The 23,387-nt window shown below is 36.9% G+C and overlaps 1 protein-coding gene across 1 annotated transcript in view; it reads left to right on the forward strand.

Moving 5' to 3' along the window:
* RYR2 (ryanodine receptor 2) overlaps positions 1-23,387 on the forward strand; it is a 416,366-nt gene that overhangs the window by 311,483 nt on the left and 81,496 nt on the right. The window contains exons 58-65 of the mRNA XM_040551914.1: positions 118-193; positions 5,565-5,688; positions 9,910-10,025; positions 10,759-10,823; positions 12,953-13,074; positions 16,266-16,315; positions 21,886-21,946; positions 22,873-23,111. Of these exons, the coding sequence (XP_040407848.1) occupies positions 118-193; positions 5,565-5,688; positions 9,910-10,025; positions 10,759-10,823; positions 12,953-13,074; positions 16,266-16,315; positions 21,886-21,946; positions 22,873-23,111 (853 nt within the window). The remainder of the gene's footprint in view (positions 1-117; positions 194-5,564; positions 5,689-9,909; positions 10,026-10,758; positions 10,824-12,952; positions 13,075-16,265; positions 16,316-21,885; positions 21,947-22,872; positions 23,112-23,387) is intronic.

The following is a 23,387-nucleotide window of genomic DNA, read 5'->3' on the forward strand; positions in this document are numbered from 1 at the left end:
GTGTGATTGTATGGAAACTGCTAGTACACAAAAGTTATTTAATATCAACTAGAAATTTATTCTTCCTTGGGAGTTGGCCATTGCAGCGCATATCATTAAACTCTCCATTTTCCTAAGGCTATGGCAGAGATGATGGCTGAAAACTACCATAATATATGGGCAAAGAAAAAGAAAATGGAGCTTGAAGCAAAAGGTAATGTAAACTCTAGATATATTTAGTGTCTAGAAGTTTACCTAAGCTTTTATAATATTGAATGCAATGTTTCTTGCTGAAGTAGTTTACCAATTCCATTGCAATACAGGAAGATACATTAATACATTTTCCTTCTAGCTTTTATGTCAGACTATTGCCCTGTGGTCTCTGAACTCCGTTTCATTTGAGGTACCTTTTTATTTCAGGTAGATCTAAAGGGGTGTTTTGAATTGACAAATGGGTAAACCTAGAGCAGATCCTTGATTCCATGTAAACAATTGAATATGATCTGTGATCTCTGCTTATCTAAGTGATGATTTTTTTGATATGTTGTGCCACTCTTGTCCCTTCCATGTTAAATACATTTCTTTATTTATGTATTAAAGATATTTTTTCACTGTGCATTACATTATATTTGCACATAGAGGAAATAATATTTGAAGAAACTGCAAGTTTTCATTTGAAAATGACTGAAGTTAGGGTTTTGTGTTATCCAAACGTCTCAAGTCTAACACTATACACCAAATTTGACCTTTTTTTCCTTTTATTGTGTGCTTGCATTTTTATACGTAAGCCTTTAGCTAAATTACAGTAGTTATGGTTTTATGAAAAAGTAAAGTTACACCTGAAATGGTTCTTTGATAAATCAGTATAAATTTCCATACCTTTAATTATATTTCCCCTTATTACAGTTTTTATTTTAATTTTTATAGACTTTTCCTTTTAAACTTTATTCAGGTTAAGTATCTGCAGGATGGACTAATTCTGGGAAATTGTAGGCCAGAAGAACACTAATATTTGAATGCATCTACTATACTTAGCAACTTTGAACACAGATTTTACCTTTGAGCAGCATTTCAATGAGAATGCTGTATAGCATTTACAGTGTTATGCAAAGGAAGATAGCACTGAAATGACTAGAGGCAGCTACAATAAATGAAGAAGAGGCTTTTGATTGAGAATTTCTTGGTGTGAAATGTAAATGCATTTGTCAGTTGAGCAAAACCTTCAAGAGTGTGCTTTTTTTCCTCATGTATGTGTGTGTATACATATATTATAGTCTTGAAATATGTTTTTTTAAAACATTTTTAAAGAACAGAACAATAGTGTGGACTTTGGATACAAGTATGCATAGGAGGATTATCCTTTTTTTTTTCTAGATTTTTTTTTCAATCTGTTGGCAAGATGTCTTTCAGTTTATTATGTGCCACTGTTCTCTAATGGCTAGGTAAATTCATTACAGCGATACTGACAACGTGAGAATTCTCAGTGATACGACCATTCATGCCATTTTTTCTTTTTATTTATTTTTTCATTGAGAGTGAAGGGAGCTGTTAGGCAAACTTCAGCGTCATTGGAGCAGGTGATTTCAAGTAGCTTCAGTTTTGTAATGTTTCTTGAAATTTTCATTGAGTATTTATTCTGGATGTTTTCTGTACCATATACAGACGCTACCAAACAGAATTAATGATGGAGTACTTTAAACTTAAAACACTAGTGGGAGTCAAAATATCAGGTTATTTGATGATATTATTTATTTATATTACATATAACATGTACATATATACTATATACTACATTACATATTAATATAATATATTAATATTACATTATAGTTTACATTGCAAGCCTGACTTAAAACTACTTTCTGTTGAAGTTCAAAATAACTTTTCTGTAACAAGCTAATGTGACAGTTAGAATTTTACAGAAATTTTGCAGGTAAAAGTATGTAAGTGTTGGAGGGGCCAGATGGGATCCATCTGAGGATGCTGAGGGAGCTGGCAGATGTGATTGCTGAGCTGCTTTCCATCATCTGTCAGTGGTCATGGTCAACTGGAGAGGTCCCAGCTGACTTGAGACTTGCTAATGTGATGCAGATTTATAAGAAGGGTCATAAGGAGGATCCGGGGAACTACAGGCCTGTCAGCCTGACCTCAGTGCCAGGAAAGGTGATGGAATGGGTCATCTTGAGTGCAATCACACAACCAGGGGATCAGGCCCAGCCAGCGTGGGTTCATGAAAGGCAAGTCTTGCCTGACCAAACTCATCTCCTTCTATGACCAGGTAACCCTCCTGGTGGATGAGGGAAAGGCTGTTGACATGAGCCAGCAATGTGCCCAGGTGACCAAGAAGGCCAAGAGCATCCTGGCTTCTATCAGGAATAGTGTAGCCAGCAGGACCAGGGAGGTGATCGTCCCCCTGTACTCAGCTCTGGTGGGCATCTACCTCAAGTATTGTGTTCAGTTTTGGGCCCCTCACTACAAGAAAGACATCAAGGCCCTGGAGTGTCTCCAGGGAAAGGCTACAAAACTGATGAAGGGTCTGGAACACAAGTCTTATGAGGAGCAGCTGAGGGAACTGGGATTTTTAGTCTGGGGAAGACGAGGCTCAGGGGAGGTTTTACTGCTCTCTGCAGGTACCTGAAAGGAAGGTGTGGGGAGCTGGGGGTCACCATCTTCTTGCAGATAACTAGTGGTAGGACTAGAGGAAATGACCTCAAGTTGCTCCAGGGAAAGTTCAGGTTGGAAATTAGGAGAATCTTAGAGGTCTTTTCCAACCTTAGTAATTTTATGATTCTATGATACATGGGCAAGTACATAATTTAATTTGTGTAATTTTGTCACTGAATTTATTGTTTCTATTCATGTATTCAAAATTTGTGTGTATAATTTAGAAAAAAAAGAAAGCTCTGTGGTTAACAATGAAAAAATTGAGGCTTTCAGTGTAGTAAGCTCTTATTGGCTCATTATGTTGTTGGCTCAGTTTAATCTTCTTAAAGAGGAGGTCTGATAATACCCGCTGTTATCTCTGTTGAACTGAGTAGAGATTTAGTGGTGTTAGATGATGAGAGCTTTTAAAGCATTTGTGTGCTTTCATGAAAATAAGTTGCATTTATTCCAACATGTGTAAAGTGCAAACAGGAGTGTAGCTTTATCATAGCAATTAGATTTTGTTGATTTGTATCTCCTTACTATGTAGGAAAATGCAGAAAATGCTTATATTTCTCATTTAAAGCTTCTCATGGAAGTATGTTAGCTAACTGAAAATACAAGTGCCGATCCCCCTTCTTGAATATTTGAGTGTACTAATTATGGTTCACGATCTAGTATAGTCTTACTAACTTTCATAGATACATATATACTTAATATGCTTGCATGAATTTCTACATATCTGTCTTCAGCTGTACTATGTGGAATTAGATCACATTTGTGATAACAAAATAAGAAACAATCATCTCAATGTAAAGGGCTATACTTCCCAAAAAAATTTACTTGCCAATAGGTTATCATTTTTCATTTACTGAAAAGGACTCAGGACTCATGGAAAATTTTATGTTGCTTACAAAATCAGCTAAGTATAGGTCTCCAATATTTTCTTGAGGGAATTCGTTCCTTTATTTTTACAATATTACTACAGACTTACTGTAAATTTTTTTTCTTAGATAAGTTTGATCATTACCTTTACCATTCTCTGGGGTTTTATAGCAATTATCACATAAATGTATGGTGATGAGGGAGAAGTTGAAGACCTAAGAATGTTTGTTTTTACTAAGATATTTATATTAATAATAGCTACTTTATGTTCTTGCCAAGTTAGCCATCTACATTTAGAGAGAGATCAATAAATCACTGTATTGGATTTAGGCAAGGTTTTCATAGCAGGGGGGCTGTAGGGGTGACCTCTCTGAGAAAATCCCAGAAGCTGCTCTACAGAGCCATCTCCAGCTGGTTCCAAAAGGGACCCACTGCTGGCCGGAGCTGAGCCAGGGAGCAATGCTGGCTGTGCCTCTGGGAGTGCAGATTTAAGTATTTAAGAAAATACTGCTGTGCAACAGCAGCTGGGAGAGTGAGGAATGAGAAAATGTAGAGAGAAACAACCCTGCAGACAGCAAAGTCAATGAAGGAGGCCAGGAGGTGCTGCAGGCACTGGAGCAGCAGTTCCCCTGCGGCCTGTGGAGAGGCCTCTGGTGGAGCAGGCTGTCCCCCTGCAGCCCATGGGTCCCACATGGAGCAGATCTCCATGCTGCAGCCCGTGGAGGAGCCCCTGGTGGAGCAGGTGGATGTGGCCTGGAGGAGGCTGCGGCCCATGGAGAGCCCCCGCAGGAGCAGGCCCCAGGTTGGAGCTGCAGCCTGTGGAGAGGAGCCCATGCAGGAGCAGGGGGTCTGGGGGATCTGCTGACTCTGGGGGACCCATGTTGGAGCAATTTGCTCCTGACAGATGGACCCCATGGTACGGACCCATATTGGAGCAGTTGTTGAAGAGCTGCTGCTTGTGAGCAGGGAGGACCAGCCCATGCAGGATCATTTCGGGAAGGAGTGGCATCCTGTGGGAGGGACCCTACACTGGAGCAGGGGCAGAGAGTGACTGTGAAGGAGTGGCAGATGATGAAGTGGTAGGGTCTGACTGCATTCCTAGGGTCTGACTGCATTGCCACCATTCCCCATTGCCCTGCGCTGCTCAGGGAGGAGGTAGAAAAGGGTAAATGGGGGGGTGGGGGGAGGTGTTTTTATTTTGCTTTTAGTTTCTCACTGCTCTAGTCTGTTAGTAATAGGCAATAAATTATATTAATCTCCTTATGCTATGTCTGTTTTACCCGTAATGGTAATTGGTGAGCAATCTCCCTGTTCACATCTCAACCTGTGACCTTTTTTCCAAGATACTTTCTCCCCCTTTGCCTTTGAGGACGGGGAGTAAGAGAACAGTGCGGTGGGTTCAGCTAGTTATCACTGTGAAGTTACCACAACCCCCTTTTATAAGCAATACAAGTGCAATTTATTCTGTTCACCCCTCTGTTTTTGCAATATTCTTTTAATGAGACTGGCAGTTGTCTGAAAAATGTACTCTAGTTTTCTAGCTTTAATTCATTATTATAAAATTGAACTACATCACTTTCATAGGTCTTAGATATACATATATCTTGCTAAATTACATGAACCATTTTTGCTTTCATCAGGATGTTTAAAAGCAGAACTCTGTTAGAATGACAGATCTTGGTTTTGTTCTGAAATGATGTGTTATTTATTGAAATATATTCTATTTCATTAAATCAAGTTGTAATGATAATGCATGTTTATAACGGTTAAGCACTTTTTCCTTCAACTGTTTTTTTTGTTTGAAGTCCAACATTTTTCCTGGTATCTACAGCAACTGATTATATTAGAACTATGTATGCAGCCCTGTCTAAAGTTTATATCTGAACATTTTGTAGAAATACAGGTTTGTGTAAAGAAACCAAAAAGTGAATCATTGGCACTTCAGACTAGGTTTTACTGTAGCATGCTATGTGTTATTACAATAGTGCTTTTGCATATCAGGACTTACTGTGTCAACAGATACTCCATGTTTTAATTCTCTCAATATTCCATAGTAGGAGGAGGCAACCATCCTCTTCTTGTTCCTTATGACACTCTCACAGCCAAAGAAAAAGCCAAGGACAGAGAAAAAGCACAGGATATTCTGAAATTTCTGCAGATTAATGGATATATTGTCTCCAGGTAATTTTCTGTTCACTACTAGTGTCACAGAAGGTTTCTAATACTGCTTCGTAGTGTTTTTTATTTTTATTTTTTCCTTTTTTCCCCTCTATTAAAAACAAACAAACAAAACCAAAGGGTCATATTAAGGTTTCAGTACCTGAGGGTAAGGATCAGCTTCTTCATATATAACACTGTAAGGAAGAAGTGTTTTATGTTTTTTAGGGTTTGCAGAAAGTGCAACTATTGTTCTTCAGAATGCATTCATGTGTATTCTGTCTCTCAACACTGTAACATACCTCCTTCTTTCCACTGTGTCTCCGTACATCCAACTGTTAGTAAATTTGTTGATGTTCTACAAGTGATAGAATTATTAAGGCTATAGGCACGTCATACACCTACACCTATTTGCAGAAATCTCTAGACAATTGTGTTGATATGAAAAACAGTTTCATTTCTAAAATCTACTACTCCTTTCTTTAACTGAGTTGATTTGTAGTGTTACTGAAATAGAGTGAAATGAAAACAATGTTTTTAAAAAGTTTTCCTGATACAGTCTGCAGCATAAATGTAATAATAGTGAATAAATGTAATAATCAAAATAGCATGAATAGTTCAGTTAGCATACATTCTCTGCAAAATTCCCTTTGGCTTTAGTAGGATATATATTTACCTACTAAATACATTGTGAATAAAATTTTAATTAAATTAATGTCTGCCTCATCAGTATGGCTTAGGAAATATGAATCACTAGGAAAGACTGAAAGCATATCTGAGATTTGTAGTTATATGAATATTAGTAAGAGAATGAAACAAGCACAGAGATGGATTTAAGTAATCATTGCGAATTAATTAGCTTAGCACATCTGCCTAAAATCTGCCCACTTCTGTTCTTTTAAATTTTATATGAAATTTAGTCCATTTATAGAGTCCCACAGCATATCTAATAATTCTAGGTAGAGTCTTTCAAGATAGCTAGAATAATACAATTTACTTGCCTTCAGTGGACTAGCATGTATGAAGAGGGATGTCAGCAAAGGTTATTTTTCTCATCCCCTGTCAAAATAAAAAAAAGACTGCTCATCTGTGTTCAAGGTTACATGTTCGTTTTGGACTAATCCTTTTTATTACTGTCTAACTTAAACACAAGTGAAAAGTGGCTTTTGGTTTTTAGAGGAGTGGAAGGCTAAGAGGGATGGTAATATACTTGTTAACTTGGACACCCTGATCATCTGGTAAGTAGTTCCTGCCTTATCTGCATCCTCCTGTGCCAGTAAAATGCAGATATTTCTATCAAGATAGACTCCATGTACCTGCTGCCCCTGTGTCTACTGTGCTGTCTAAACAAACAAGCATCTGCATCATGTTTTTCCTTTGTCCCCTTACCACTTGACTTACAAGCCGTATATGCCTTCCTGTCTAGTCTTTTATTTGACTGTGACCATTCTAATTCATCCCATGACCCTTCAAACCTTAACTTTCATCTTTAACCAAGTCTAGGCGCCCAGATCTTTTTCAGAACTGGTAACTAGGGAATCTATGGGATGTAACTTGCCTGTGAATTTAAGCATGATTCCCAGAGCTACCTGCACACACACACAAGGGATGCTGACATGCCCAGCTGCACAGACTTCTACGGACAAAGTGCTGCCTTCAACTCATGTATAAAACAATTTTAGACAGTCAAGCCCCCTTCCCCCACTTCAGATGGTAAAGGTTGAAGTTCAGTAGTGAAAGCATTCCACCTCCTTTGCCTTTCTCTCCAAGTTTACGAGCATGTGCACATTCATGGCTCCTTTGAGTACCAGCACAGCCTCTGTCTGTACAATACCTTTGCCTGGATTGAGCTCTCTTGCCCACTTCAGAGGTCTCTTTCTTGCCAGCTGGTCCATTTTGATACTCATAAGTGAACTGATGCCTACATTCATGCACATTTCTCACAAACACTTTACACTTGTGGGTACCCTCAAATCATCTGCTCATCTGATACACCTGCTCAGACGTGAGGCCTTCTACTCACTGTCTAGTCCGGCTTGAAGTTTGCTAGTGAATTGCCCTTGTGCACCCGCATGCACACTGGGTTTGGAGAAGAAAAAAACGCTTAATTCCTCTCAAGCAGCCGGCATTCAGGCACATGGGCTGTGACCCATGGTCCCTCTCCAGCCCCTGCTGCTGAGACTCTCACCTTACTGACACTGTCCTCCTACCATTGGCTGGTTTCTGGGACATACACCATTCCTGCCCCAGCGGCTGGCAGCTGAGACTCCCACTTACTTCAGTTGCAGACACCACAGGCTAGAAGCACCCACCAACCATCTGACTCCAGTTGCTAGCACCAAATCCATTCACAGCAGTTCCCCACTGAGCTGGAACTCTGGGCTCAAAGTATGCAGGACCTATGGAGACATTACCAAGAGCTATCTCCTTTCCAACTATTGATGCTGAGACCCTCACTCTCTCCAGTTGCTGGTGCCACAGGCTCACAGGCACTTAGAACCCCAGTCTGATTCCAGTTGCTGTCCTAGTATTCAGTCCTCCTGGTCTTGCCAATACCTGGCCCTTACTCCTTGCAGCGCACACATATAAATGACGTGGTGGGTTACACAGAGGGATAGTTAAGAAAGGATTTAAGAAGACAGGACAGCCTGTGATGATCAGGTGCAGTGTTTAGTTGAACAGCTGTTACTGACTGGCCACAGTTTGTGTGACTGTCCCCTTTTTGTCTATTACGTGCTTTGATCGTCGTTGATTCCCTCTCCCCTTCACATTCCATCATTAGCTTTCATAGTGCCAGTGATCCCTTTGGATATCCCAAATCCTCATGTTATTCAAGTTCCCCTCTCTTAAGAGTTAAAAAATCCATGTGGCTCGCTCCAAAGTTGTGTCTGTAGTTTCTTAATGGCCAATCAATGACTAACTGGAGAGTTATGTTTTTTGACATTCTCTCCCTTATTCCTTCTCTACCACATTTTGTGTTCCTCTTTATGACTTCCTTCTTACTACCACCTTTTACACTGAGAGGGTCCTTAATCAGATAACCTTCATGAAGCATATGCTCCCACCTTAGAATTAATTATGTTTAAAATATATTCATCAACATTCCTTGCAGTTTTCACAAATTTCACTTACATCCACAAAAAATTCTCCACACCAAAATCAATATAACATTATCATAACACCAACAAAGGTGGACAATTTACACACTCCACCCCTCGTGACTTCGCCACCTTCCAACACAAATTCTTCACAATTATTACACTCTAACAATATCCAGTCCATATTTCCCAATTATTGTCCTTATCTCAAATTCCTTCAGCCCCATATGTACCCTGATAAGTATCAGCTGAGAAAGCAGTTTTAGTTGTAGAATCTCTCTGAACCCTACAGCAATGAACCCATCTGAACCATTCTGAACCCATCAGCAATGTTCTTAATTAGAACAGAAATGAGACTATAAAGACAGTTATGTTTGGTAGGTTTACTTTTTTAACTTGCAAAATAGCAATGTACATGGTTCTGACAATGGAGTGCCAAACTACCTTGCTGGTAAAGCATAGCTTTCTTATGTTCAGTCGTTAGAGCCCTGGTCCTGCAGAACCACTTACGTCATTACCAGTTTATTGCTAGGAGACGATGGCCTACATCATGAAACTGCTCTGCAAATTAATAGTTGATTTGTTGAAAGAAGATAGGCTTTTCATATCATACTATGATGGAACACAGTGGGAAAAGCAAATTGCAATTCCAACACTTCTTTACCCCCTGCTCCCCCCCCCCCCCCCCCCCCCCCCCCCCCCCAAATTTTCATAAATGCTACATAGCTAGTTCCTTCAGTCAAACAGAATTCTAGGCAAAAGTCATGATGAGGGAGACTAGATTTACTTCTGGCTTGTTTGTTTAAATCAAAGTATATTGGTAGTTTCAAAACTTCCTCGGTCAAAAATCAAGCCATGGAGGACATTAAAAGATGGTAATACCTTACAGGTAAGGGAAAGAAATTAAAATGATACTGGATTAATCTGAGTAGTCACCTCTACTGCCAGCTTTCTATCTGGGAAATCTTAATTGCATCTTAACAAATGGCTCAAAACGTAAATAATTGCAAGAGTACTGTTTAATGTAAACCGAACCATTCTTATGTGAATAAGCAGTTAAGTATTACCAGAGAAAATGGCATCAGAAGAGGTAAAACTAATCTGATTCCTTCTACACACATAAAAATTGACTTACTTCTTATTTCAGAGGATTTAAGGACCTGGAGTTGGACACACCTTCCATTGAAAAACGCTTTGCCTACAGTTTCCTTCAGCAACTTATAAGATATGTGGATGAAGCCCATCAGTATATTTTGGAGTTTGGTATAGTACTCCTTCTTTTTTTTTATTAAGAAGTTTGAAATTATAAAAACAACCTGAAATTTTCCAAAAATAAAAATTTCTTGGACAAGGAGTTTTTCCTCTAGCTTTCTGTAGTTGATGATGAATTTTGAAGAGTTATGTATTTCACATTCATTCTAGTTTCCCATATTCATTCTTCAGATGAAAATGTAATGAATAAAGGATAAATGGTTTATGTATACCAGATTATTCAATAGTATGTGACTTTTATAGCAACTAGGGGAAGAGAACCAAGTTTAATTTCATTTGGGTAGTTCTAACCAATAATTTTGTTGTATAAAAAAGTCTGTAACAATGCATTAAAAATTTGGTAATTTTGTTTCTCCTGGGAACTACAGGAGAAAGGTGTTGAAGTAGAATCAGAGTTCAGTCTTCCAAGTGTTGCCTATAACTAGAAAAATACACATGTAGGATCAGATTTTCATCTCAAATAGGTATCCATATCGCTTTAGACTATGAGATGTCTACGCATCTGTGACTATTTGGACAATTTTTCTTTGCACATTTTATTTGCTGTGACTTTTTTTTCTCAGAAGATTGTCATAAAATGCCTCTAACTTCTATGTGTGGTATCTTAAATCTACATCTAAAGACCAACAATATTATTTATTTATAGTGTACACTTTTTAAGAAAATGCAGAATAGACTGTAATTGGGATATATAATAGGGAGCTAAATTTTCTTCTCTCTGCAGATGGTGGCAGCAGAGGAAAAGGAGAGCACTTTCCATATGAACAAGAAATCAAGTTTTTTGCCAAAGTACAGTATATCTTTGCTCATTATTTGTCAACATAGTAAGTAGTTGAAGTGAGAAAATGTTAGTGAATGTGATTATTTTTGTTATGTATACAGCTTTCTGTGTTAAATAATTATTTTGATGACTGGAAGCAGTAGTAATAAAAATAACTTGGAAATAATGTAGGGATGAAATACAGACATGAAAAAAACCTACAGGATTGTATTCTTACTGTCATTATTCCCTTTCTCCATGATATAAAATTAATCAGGTGATGTTATTCATAACCTCCTTACATTTTCTCTTTACTGGTTTTGTCTAGTTAGAAGACTTTTCTCTTTCACACTCTTTAGGCAGCTAAATATGAGCAATAGCTACTGGAATTAATACAGTCATGTACCTTTCCCTGTCACCTTCCTTATCTCTTTCCTTGTTTTAAAACAATACTGATGTCTTCATCACAGAATCACAGAATGGTTGAGGATGAAAGAGATGAAAGAGGTCATCTGGTCCAAGCCCACTGCTCAGGCAGGTCATCTAGAGCAGGCTGTCCAGGACCATGTCCAGATGGCTTTTGAAGATCTCCAGGGAGACTCCACAACCTGTCTGCGCAACTTGTGCCAGTGCTCAGTCAACATCACTTTTTTTTTTTTTAAATGTGTTTTCATATCTTCAGAGAGAACCTCCTGTGTTTCAGTTTGTGCCCCTTGTCTCTTGTCCTGTCATGGGACGCCACTGAAAAAAATCTGGCTCCATCTTTACACCCTCCTTTTAGATATTTATTTACGCCGATGAAATGCCCCTAGGCCATTTCTTCCGCAGGCTAAATAATCTCAGCTCCCTCAGCCTCTCCTCATATGAAAGATCCTGCAGTCCTTTAATTATATTTGTACCCTCCCACCCCCCTGGACTCTCTCCAGTATGTCCATGCCATTCTTGTACAGAGGAGCCTAGGACTGGACACAACACTCCAGGTGGGGCCTCACTGGTGCTGAGTAGAGAGGAAGAATCATCTCTCTTGACCTTCTGGCAACTCTCCACCTAATTCAGCCCAGGATGCTATTGGCTTTCTTTGCAGTGAGGGCTCATTGCCGACTCGAAGTCAGCTCGGTGACCACCAGGATGCCAGGCTTTTCTTAGCAGAGCTGCTTTCAGGGTGGTCAGCCTTTACTATGTGAAAGGGTTATATATAACCCCCGCTATGTGGGGTTATTCCTCAGCAGATGTGGGACCTTGCATTTCCCCTTGTTGAACTTTATGAGGTTCCCATGAGCCCTGTTCTCCTTCTTATGCCAAGAAGGATTTATGTATTATAAATTAAGAAAATCTACTTACAGCTTTGGCATTCAAAAGCTCGTATGTTGCTTGCATATTCAAAGTGCTTTTTCAATTCATTAGTGAATAAGCAAAGGTAGGTGTTTGCAGCGTTTTCTAAACCTGATATCTTTGCAGTAAATTGTAATTTCTTGAAGTACTTCCGTAGTGCAATACTTGCCAAGTTTGTTGACTCAGAAATTAGTCACCCTCTTTTGAACCATGCACCCAAAAGGAAGCAATTTGAGATTCATGTTATGTTGACTGTTTATTTTGGATCTCTTCCTGGCTGAAACCTGTAGCAGTACTGAGTGATGGTCACCACATGAAGTAAATAAGAAAACTTCTGTGGACAAGCCCTTAGTGAGTGAGGGTGTTTTTGGAGTTCTGGATAGCAATTAACATTAAATGCCATTAGTGTGCTGACAGTTCTACGTGAATTTTTCTCAAACCTATCTATGTTAAAAGACATGAACAGCAATAGTTGTTTCTGGGTAAGTAGTATTGGACAAATATTAAATTGTGAGATAAAATTAAATTATACTTTCTGGTTTATACTCCTAAAGAAAACAGGTCAAGTCCCAGAGATAATATAAAAAATATATATATATATTTATTTTAAAAACTGCTGCCTTAACTGATGACATTTTAAGTATCTTGAATAATAATAAAAAAAAATAATAAAAGAACTAGACAGACACTAAAGGAAAAAATACTAGGAATTGGAAACAGAATACACATTTGAAATCTCTTGTCTGTAGCTGTGACTTACAAAGAATAATACAGAACATAGCAAAAAAAGCCCTGAAATAACCACTTCTTTCTGATGTAATTGCAGGTTGTGCTCCCTTTGATTGATCAGTATTTCAAAAATCATCGCCTGTATTTCTTATCTGCAGCAAGTAGACCTCTCAGCAGTGGAGGCCATGCCTCTAATAAAGAGAAGGAAATGGTGACAAGGTAAAATTTAAAATAATTTTCATGTGTGTGCATATGTGTATGTCTTTAAACAGTACAGTTTATTGTCGGTAAGTGAGAAGTTGCAGGCTTTTTTTTTCAAACACAAACATTAACTTCCTTTTCTCATTGAGAAAATTCATTGTGTAAAATGAAGAAGGGAGTTCAGAGTTACAATTATATGATGTTTTAAAAGTTAGCAGTGCTCATTTTTTTGCATGCAGGGAACTTAATTTATGTGCAACAATTCCTCTGTTGCATTGTCTGTTGCACAAGATGTGTAATTGTGTATCAGCTCCCACTGTTGGAAATAAGTATATTCTGAAACCATTATTCCTGCAACATTTTATATTTAAAAGAAAAAAAATAATAATAACTGAGTTTTAGATAGTACCATTATTACTGCTCCCCGTAAAAAGTAAAATGAGTGGTATTCTTCAGTTTTCTAAATAGTGACAACGGTAGTAATATGACAGAAATATCCCCTTGATCCTTTCTCTGAAGTTATCCATTATTAGACCATCTCTCCAAGAGATGTTTTCACTTAATCTCACTTTTGATTGAATTGAAACCCATGTTTCCAATTTAGTAATGTGGACTACAAGTTTAAAACAAGACCAACTGCATGCCTGCACAGTACAGGTATCATGGATGGCTGTTACTAGGTACCAAAACAGGCAAAACTGAATTGATGCTATAGGGAGACAGCCAATTGATGGTCATACAGACATGAGGGGTTTTCAAGATCGTATGAATACTGAGCAGAGTTTCTAACAGCAATAATGAGCATAAGTAAGTAATGACCTCGACTCTTGTGTCATTTCATGGACTGATTTGGTCTGGCAGCTTGGCTGAATGGCCTTCTCCAAAGAATGAAAAAATTGTTTCAAAGAGCATGCATCTAGATTATTTTCCACTATATGAGCTGCTATATTTCTTTCTGTAATATCCTGGATAACAATATTTTAGCAGTTGTTAAGTAAAGCCTCTTCAATAAATCCCACACTTCTAGAATATTTCAAACATGGAAATATCAGCATACATGCTGCATGGATTCAGGACTTCTACACATATGCTGTCTAGTTGTGTGCATGAGATTTCCGAATTTGTAGCCCAGCAAAAAAGATCAGAGCTGCTGTCAAACAATTGAGTTGTGTGTCTTCTAGAAGTGCCAGCCAATGACAATAAAACACAGGCAAGGAAACCTTGATAAATGTTAACTATAACCAGTGCTGTTGTGCAGCTGATTTCTTGAGTGTCAAGCTAATGGAAAGTGCATTATTTGATCCATTTTCTGAAGCCATTTTAAGGGATTCCCATCATTTTTTTTTTCCCTCATTTGTAGAGAATTCTTCAAAGCTAAATTTTGGATTTTCTGTTGAGTTTTCCCTTTAGATATGTTTGTGTGTGACTCTTATGTAGGCTTTTCTTCAAACCAAAGGCAGTTTCTGTCTGCTTGCTTTTTCTGATGAAGATTAGCTTGCATTTTTTGAACTATGGAAGAGTATTTTGCATATTGTTAATGCAGTGACTGTCAAGAAATGCAATAAATATTTTGTGTTCAGCAAATACATTAAATTCAGATCAATTTTCTGGGAACATATGGGTCAGACCTCTTCCTGAAATAGTGTGACATTATCTTCCATTTATTTGTAAACAACATCGTCAGGATTGGAGTTTTTGCATTTCTTCTTCATTATACCATTTTACAAGTCTTTGTATTACTGCAGTTATGTAGAATTATTTCTGGACATGAGTCTAAGTACTAGACATTTGGACTTTTTTTTTCTGTGAATTTACACTGTTGACTGTGGAGATAATAGGTTCAGTCTGACTTTGTGAAAATATAGCATCTGCTGAATGTTACAGTCAGTTGAGTAACATTTGTATGTTAGAAGAAAAGATAGATTGAGAGCTACTTAATGCCTTCATCGTGGACACAACATTTATATGACAGTAACATACACCCACTTTTCCTGTTGGACTGGATGAACCAGGATCCTCATAAAAGAATATAAAGTGTATATGCCTGCCTCATGGTATAAGTGAACAGAGATCCCTGAAGATGTACAACCAGACTCTTTTCTAAAACAGAGCAGTTGCTGTTGCTGTAATGGATCACTGTGCACAGGCTAGTAAGTTGGATTCAACACCACATTAACCTGGCTGTTCCAGTTCTGGACATAAATGTTTCCATTTGGCACCATGCTCTCATCTGTCAATGGAACAACATGCTCAGATCTCATCCATGAACTATGCAGACATACTTACGTGTCTTTTGCTTTTATATCAGAAGTTAACTGGCCCATATGCCTAGTAACTGAATAGCTTAATAAAATGACATAGTATTGTTCATGTCATTTTAACAGATGAGGGTTTTTGCAGACAACAAATAACACCAAAATTTATGTCACTGTTGTAGAAAATTCTCAGACTGAATTTGGACATGAAGATTGAACTAATCTCTCCTAAATTTGGAGGCCAGGTCAATTTGGGTAGGACAGTGTGGTCCTGCTTCTATGAACTAACACAAAACTTCATTCTTCTGAATGGAACACTGCTCATCAGTACAAAAAGTAATTTACACGTATGAAATGAAATCATTGATCGTATCCATTTTTGTTTGTTTAAAACCATATAAGAAGCTATTTTTTATGTTGAGTTACATTGTTTCTCATGTCGTCATGTTTTAAAAAGCAGCGTATTTAAAAAGAAATTCTCACTGTGTTCAAGACAAGATCTAAATTGGGTTAGTTAAACATCTACCATCAAACACTTCAATTAATCTGATTTCCTTACCTTTTGTTTTCAAATTATCAGTGATGTCCTGAATAGCACACTGACCACATTTTAATTCTTAAAGCTTCAATGGTAATTTCCCTGTGGTTTTTCATATAGGACGCTTTTATATTAATTAGCTTTGCTTTTATTTTTATTTTTATTTTTATTTTTATTTTTTCTTGTTTGTTTCTTTAATTATAATATGTGCTTATTTAACCATGTTTGTTAAGGATATGCACTTAAAAACTCTTTCTTTAGTACTCTGTCCCACATTCTGCTCAGATAATTGATTCTTTCTGCGTGACATCATGTTGCTTTTCCTGCTCATATATCAGCTGTTATTTTTTTCTCCCCCCCCTCCCTTTTTTTTTTCTTTTTCCTTCTCTTCTCTTTTATTTTTCTTTTGTCTTCAGCCTGTTCTGCAAACTTGGAGTTCTTGTCAGGCATAGGATTTCACTGTTTGGTAAGAAGACCCTTGACAAATACTAGCATGGCCATCACTTGGTTTTCTTTGCCATTTTTGCATTGTGTTATGTGCTGCTTTGTTGCATGCTGCATGGCTGCATGGCTGAAATGCATGGTCTTCACAGACCACTAATTGTTTAGGCTGGTAGATCACAGAATTTGTTAGTTGAAATAAAAAGCTTTTGTAGTAATCAGGTGGTGGTGGGAGATGTTGTTTTGTTTTTTGTGTGTCTTAACCAACATCTGGATTTCATGATTCAACCAAAAAATTTGACTGAGTTATTTATAAACACATATTTGCTATTTTTTATAATTCAGTTGGGAAAAACGGAGTATCAGAACTACACATTTGTATTGGAAAATCATTTAGGAAAATTTGTAGTAGGCTAAAATGCTTATTGATGTTCTGTGGAATTCTTAAATATTTCCAGATATGCTTGACTCCACATATGCATGTCTACAGTCTTTCTGTTATTATGTGAATCTAGCAGGGTCTGGGTATTTGTCTTATACCACGTGAAATCACTTAATTGAAGTCAATTTGAAATCTGTATCAAGTTTAAACACTATATGTAATGCGTGGCACAGTCATTAGTCTGAATTTTTTTCTTAAGCCATGATGATAGGAAATAGCACATCCTATCCATGTATAGCTTCTATGATGGATGTATTGCAAACTTCAGCATCCATGAACATATGTAATTGGGTAATTATCTAGCTGATTAGAATTTGATTAAGATAACATGCATCTAACTCAGCTCCTACATATTTCATTCAATTTGAAGAGAAGGAATTCATTTGCTGCAACATTGTAGTGTTCGGAAACGTTATGAAAACAATTAAACTGAGAAGAAAGAGTGGAAGTTATTTGGGGGATGTTGCTTTTAAATGTGTTTTGGGATGATCTGAGAGGGTTTTTGTGTTAAGCCAAAAAATCATAGAAGGAGTGAAATTATTCCTGCAGCTGTGTGGTGGTGCTGTAGCTTTTTGTGAAAGGTGGAGTATGTCAAAAACCTACACATAAGATCTGGTTTATACCCTAGGTTATTTCTGCAAGGAATGAACTAGTTCAGGTATACTTTTTTTTTTTTTTTTGGTAATACTTGCTGTTGTTGCTATTTGAATCTGTTTTTTTCTTTTTTTTTTTTTTTTCTAAGATGTGTAACATTTCAAGTTCAAAATCTGAGTCAGTGTAACTTCTAGAGTACTAAAGAAGGGATGTTTTCTGTTCCACCTCTCGCAGCTTACTTAGTTTCTGTTCTTAGGCTGGGTTCAAGTAGTAGGAGAAGTTAGATCAGATGGTATCAGATGAGTATTCACCACAGCTATGGTTTAGTTTTTAACTCAAGTTTCCTAGTGTGCAGTAACTAAGAGAATACAAAATCTTTATGCCAACACAGAAGTATACTGTATTTTTCCATGAGTTATGACAAGGTCACAGTAAGACTCCGAAGCATGGTCGTTACTGTGAACATACTAACTCAAGTCAGTCACCCTACAGCTTGCTTTACCTTGACTGCTAATTATTTCATGTTAGAAAACCCGATCAAAAGAATTGTACTTCTTGTAGCAATACAAAGGCCCATGCAGAAGAGGTGAAGATGCACATGAGGACAACCTTTAAGAACACAGCAGGAGCCTAGAAAATTATTTGTGCGTTTTGGAGGCTCCTTAAATGAGCAAGAGTTGCTTGATAATAACCTTTTGGGATGGTGTGGAGTTTGCTATTTTATTGACATTCCAGATAGGTGTTTTATATTTATTGTGAATTTGAATGGTACTTCTGAGGATACAGCTGCGTGTGTGAAAGTCATTAGTAAAAGTCCTGTAGTATAAACTGTATGTAAGTCTTGATAAAATGGGAAATTAAACATAAAAGTGTTCTAGAGTGAATATAAGCAGTTAATTGCATCTGAGATCTAAGATTGTCACTGAGACTATGGAACTGTAATTCAGCATGGAATTATTATTTCTTTGCATTTTGAAAGTAGATTTTGACCCCAATAATCTACTGTTTGTTTGAGAGCTGTATTCCTGCATCAATAAGATTGATTTATAGTCATTATTATTAGTGGGCTGGATTCTAAAGTTTTTAGTGAATAATTTTGGAGAGCTGAGGATTTGAATATATATTTTCTTGTTTTAAAAACCAAATTTCTGTGAGTAGCTTGATTCACTTTCTATGCTGTTAAATCTCTGGTAAGACATTTCCATGTATGTAAGAAATTAAAAAAATATATAAAAATCTCCATATAAGTAATGCAGTGCCACCTAACCTGAAACAAAAACTAGCTGAATAAGACTAATAATAAGAGTGGCCTGCTTTTGCTCACTCATTTTGGGACTTAGAGAAACTAATCAGAAGAGGACTTCACTTCAGATAACTAAACACAGTTGTACTGTTCATGGCATCAATTGCATTTGTAAAACATGCTGAACAGTGCTCCATCCATCAACCTAATACTTATGTTAGCTCTTGGGGTATGTTTAACCTTAAAACCTCTTGAACTTATGTGTTTTAATATTTGCATATGTCCGGTCTCCGTTGTTTTATTTTAACATTTAGTTGTATGAAGAGTTATGTTAAAGAACAGCTTGTTTAACTTTTTATCCTGTTGTTGTACTTATCTGCTCTCTTTTCATGATGTAATGGAATTTTATATACTACATATTCATTTCTACAATCAGAGTGTATTATGTCTAGCTTTCAGGCTTTTGAAAACCAAGTACATATTTAATAAAAATGATATTTTTATTTAATGAAAGTATGTATATCCACTGAAATATTGGCAATAGTAATAAAACTAATTTTATTAGAAACCCCCTAGTTTCAGGTTTCATGACTCAACTTTAAAAAAAAAACCTTGGCCTTCTGAAATTGACTTCTGTACTCAGATTGGAAGCGAACTGAGTCTTGAAATGTTCAATTTAAAAGTTTTTTTACAAATCGTATTGGTTGCATTTTAAAGTAAAATATTCGAAATAGTTGGTTTTGTGTTTTTTTTTCTTTTTCTTTGTGTATTTTAGAATCATAGCGAAAACAACTAAATGCATGGCATCAAACAAAAGCAAGACACAGAATTTCCACTGACTGTAAACCTCTATTTCAGAGCAAATTGTATTTTTAAAGATTTTTATAAGAAATTCTGTCTGAATTTATAAACAAGAGGAGACATTACAGGAAAGAAGTTTCATGATATTTTTGGAAGTCTTTTTTAGTGTTATAGTGATAAAACTGGCAAAACTTTAATACACGAATTGAAGCGTACTGTATTTATCATGCTCTCTGAATTCTCCTCTGATATACCAGTTGAACAGCAAGGTTTTTCCAGATTACTGAATTCAGTGTATATTTAGAACTAAGAAAAATGTTTTTCTGTTTCTTTTAAAGTGGATTAACTGATTGGCCTCATTTTTCCTTTAATTAAATGAAAAGTGGCAAGTGTCTCATTAAATTGCATATACAATGCTAGCTTCCAGAATATATGAATCACTGTACTGTCAGAATTGGCAAAATTCAGTTATGCACACCTACCTCTCAAAATGATTTATCCTGAAAAGTCACCACACAATTGCAAGTTGTTTTCATATTATTGTCATCAAAGAAACTTCCAGTAAATTTAAGCTAGATGATTCCAAATAAAAAGTATAGTACTTTAAATAGATGGGGCAGTCATTAAAGCTTTTGTACCCTAAAGCTGAATAATACAAAAACATAAGGTGGAGATTCAAAACTATTACTGATCTTCCATGAGTTGAGGTAGTCATGTAAATCTGTTTTTGGAGTGAGGCACTGAAGCTGACCCTTTTAGACATTGCTTACCTTGCATAGTCTTTTAATGTTGCTTCAGAACATGTCTTTCACATCTCAGTAGAATTTATGAAAATTTTATTATCGGAGGAAAAACAAACACTGCAGCATCTACTATGGGGATATGCCTAAATCTTGTCTCATTTTCAGAATAACTGGATGAATTTCTTACTCTTCCATCTGGTTGCACCTTAGAAAGTACCTGATTCCTCATAAACATATGGCTCTTGTGTCTACATGGTATAAATAGATCACCAGGGTTACTTTTCAAGGAAATGGAGTGAGCATCTCTCTACTACACAGCAGCTTTCAGCATATATGCATCTGCACATACACTCACATTGTGTGACAATTCAATCCACAGTCTTAAGGCAGGGTTGCCTTGATTGTTTCCCTCCATCCCTGCTTTCATTGACATGATTCTGCACCCTCTTCTTCACCAACACTGGCATTCAAGTCACCAGACAGTAAAATAGTATGGAGAAAAAATAGGGGTTGACAAAAATAGGAGCTGATGGAAGACTTTGGGGGTGAGGGGTGGGAGGAGGTGTGGAGTTGTTTTTTTTTTTTTTTTTGGTATGATTCATTTTGGCCATGTCAGCTTCCTTGTCTGGTCATTACATTGCATTACCACAGAAGTGCCAGTGCAAAGAGGGTGAGGCCGCATGGCCAGGGGCAGCCACAGAAACTGTGGTTCAGGTTTGTTTGATCTACTATGTGTTTACAATGCAACAGTACCCCCCCCCCCCCCCCCCCCCCCCCTTAGTTTTGGTAACAGAATAGCATTCAAAGTGCTGCAATAAACCTCCCACTCCATCCTTGCAGTTTATCTTTTCAAATCTGTATTTCAATGAAACACTTACTACTTTAATTTTATGTTTGTTGATATTTTCAAGTGAAATAACTACAGTTAATAAAGCATAGTACGCTGTATGCAGACTATGGTATTTTCAGTAGTCTGTCTTAAGCATTGCCTGTTTTATTTATTAATTTTTGATTGAGAAACTTTGGAAGCATAAAGAAGCAAGAAAAATTATTTTCATTTTTGCAGCAATTTATGTTTTTTAAAAATCAATTAAATAAGCTGTGGATGAAATTTATATAGCCTAAATCTGCCCTGGATTTAAAAAGTGAACTTAGACTTATACATGGCAACATCATAGGCTGTGCATGTACATACAAGGTGTGTGTGTAAGTTCTCTTTTTACATACGTAAGTGTGAAAGAAAAAGTCATTGCAATGGGAGATGTGTGTTATGTCATATGTGCTGCACTTGATCCTGCTATGAATACTTGTAGCCTATTGGTAACATCAGGGAGTTAAACTTCTTGATGACACTGTATGTAAGAGCAGCTTGTGGAAATTAAACAGCTTTCATTTTACTGAGAAGGGGGAAATAAATGTTCAAATAAACTTGAATGAATTAAAGCAAAGTTTATAAAACTTAAAATGAACAGCAGACAATACACTGTAGCTCTAATTAACCCCACATTTAAGTGCTTTCTTCTTGATTGCCTCAGCTATTTGATGAGAGATGCTTTGCCGCCTCTTGTCACTGCACTTTTGTAAAAAGGCTAAGACAACAAACTGCATGTTTTTTAACTTGACTGTCAAAATTACACAGAAGTTGAATTACTCTTCTGCAATGTCATTTAGTCTTTCATTAAAACCAGAGACATGGTTGGCAGAGTGTAGGTATGCTCTAAAGTATGCTCAGTTTAATTGGTGGGTAATTTTCCATTTTCCTTCCGATTTAGGAAATGATGCAACATCAATAGTCAACTGTCTTCACATACTGGGCCAGACCTTGGATGCAAGGTAACGCTGAATATATTTTCTGAAGTACAAAGAAAATCACTTATAAGAGAACAGTATCCAGTCAGATTTGGAAAACCTGTGTAAGGCTACAGTATTTCAAAACTCAAGGAAGATGTTCTTGAGAAAGATAGTGCTGAAAAGAATTCCTGCTGCAAAATAAGTGTTTTTTTTTTTTTTTTTTTTTTTTTTTTCTTATCTAGGGGTTGGAAAAACAGTATTTTTATCTTATGCTTTAAGTTTTGGTTCAGAGTGGTAGTGTCAAGGAACTGCCGGCTGTACTTTCATGTGCTTTTCATCACATGATTGTCTCAAGACCACAATAACATGAGAAATATTTTGTACTTTTGCTTATGCTGTCTAATAAAAAAAAACAAATCAGGAGTTAAGTGCACATAGGGTCCAGTGAACCTGTCTCAGAGTGTCTTCATTGCAAAGTTAATTCTGGTTCCAATTTGAGGAAAAAAACTCACACCTTTTATGTTGAATTCAGTGCTACTTCTAAGTTGAGTTGGCTGCTTTAGCCATAGTGAAGTCTGTAGAAGACTTAAAAAAAAAATAGAAAAAATAAAAAAAATCCCCCAACCAACCAAAACTCAGTTTGAGATGGCTCCTCTTTTCCAAGAATGATGAATTGCAGGACTTCTCTTTCTTCCTCTTTTTTTTTTTCCCCTCTGAAGGCAAATTAATCCCTGTCTTTAATATGAACAGTATTTTGTCAATGGGAAACCAAATACAATACCCTTATTTTCTTATGAAACTTTCTTTTTTTCAGTATGTTGTTCTGCTGTGAGAAGATTTTATAATTCCAAACGATGAAAGATTTTTCTTCAGATCTTTTATATACTTTATATAAGCCAAAACTAGACTTTATTCCAGGCTTGTTTAATAGAGTATTCTCTTTCATTCTCTTTGCATGGTATATACAGGACTGTGATGAAAACTGGTCTGGAGTCTGTTAAGATGGCACTGAGAGCTTTTTTGGACAATGCTGCTGAGGATCTGGAGAAAACAATGGAAAATCTGAAACAAGGCCAGTTTACACACAGCAGAAACCAGCCCAAGGGAGTTACACAAATCATTAATTATACCACAGTGGCTCTCCTGCCAGTGCTATCTTCATTATTTGAGCATATTGGACAGCACCAGTTTGGGGAAGATTTGATATGTATGTATTATTTAGAGATGCCATGCTACTGTCCATAATGTCATATAGTAAGCATTAATAATTTCTCTAGTGTGCAGGTTTTAGTGAACTTTCTGTGAATATTAAAGCAGATGTATCTGCAATTAGAGAGAAGGCTCAGTTTTGGTTTCTGTGCCATAGATTCACTGTGGTTTTGTTCCTGTGTGAAAAGTTTATTTAAGTGAATTTGTCTTTGCTCTGTCTATACCTGAGGTTGTACCCCTAGAGTGATGGTATGCTGTGATACCTGCCCCTTGA

This window comes from Cygnus olor, chromosome 3 (genome assembly GCF_009769625.2).
Source record: "Cygnus olor isolate bCygOlo1 chromosome 3, bCygOlo1.pri.v2, whole genome shotgun sequence".
Classification (NCBI taxonomy): Eukaryota; Metazoa; Chordata; class Aves; order Anseriformes; family Anatidae; genus Cygnus; species Cygnus olor.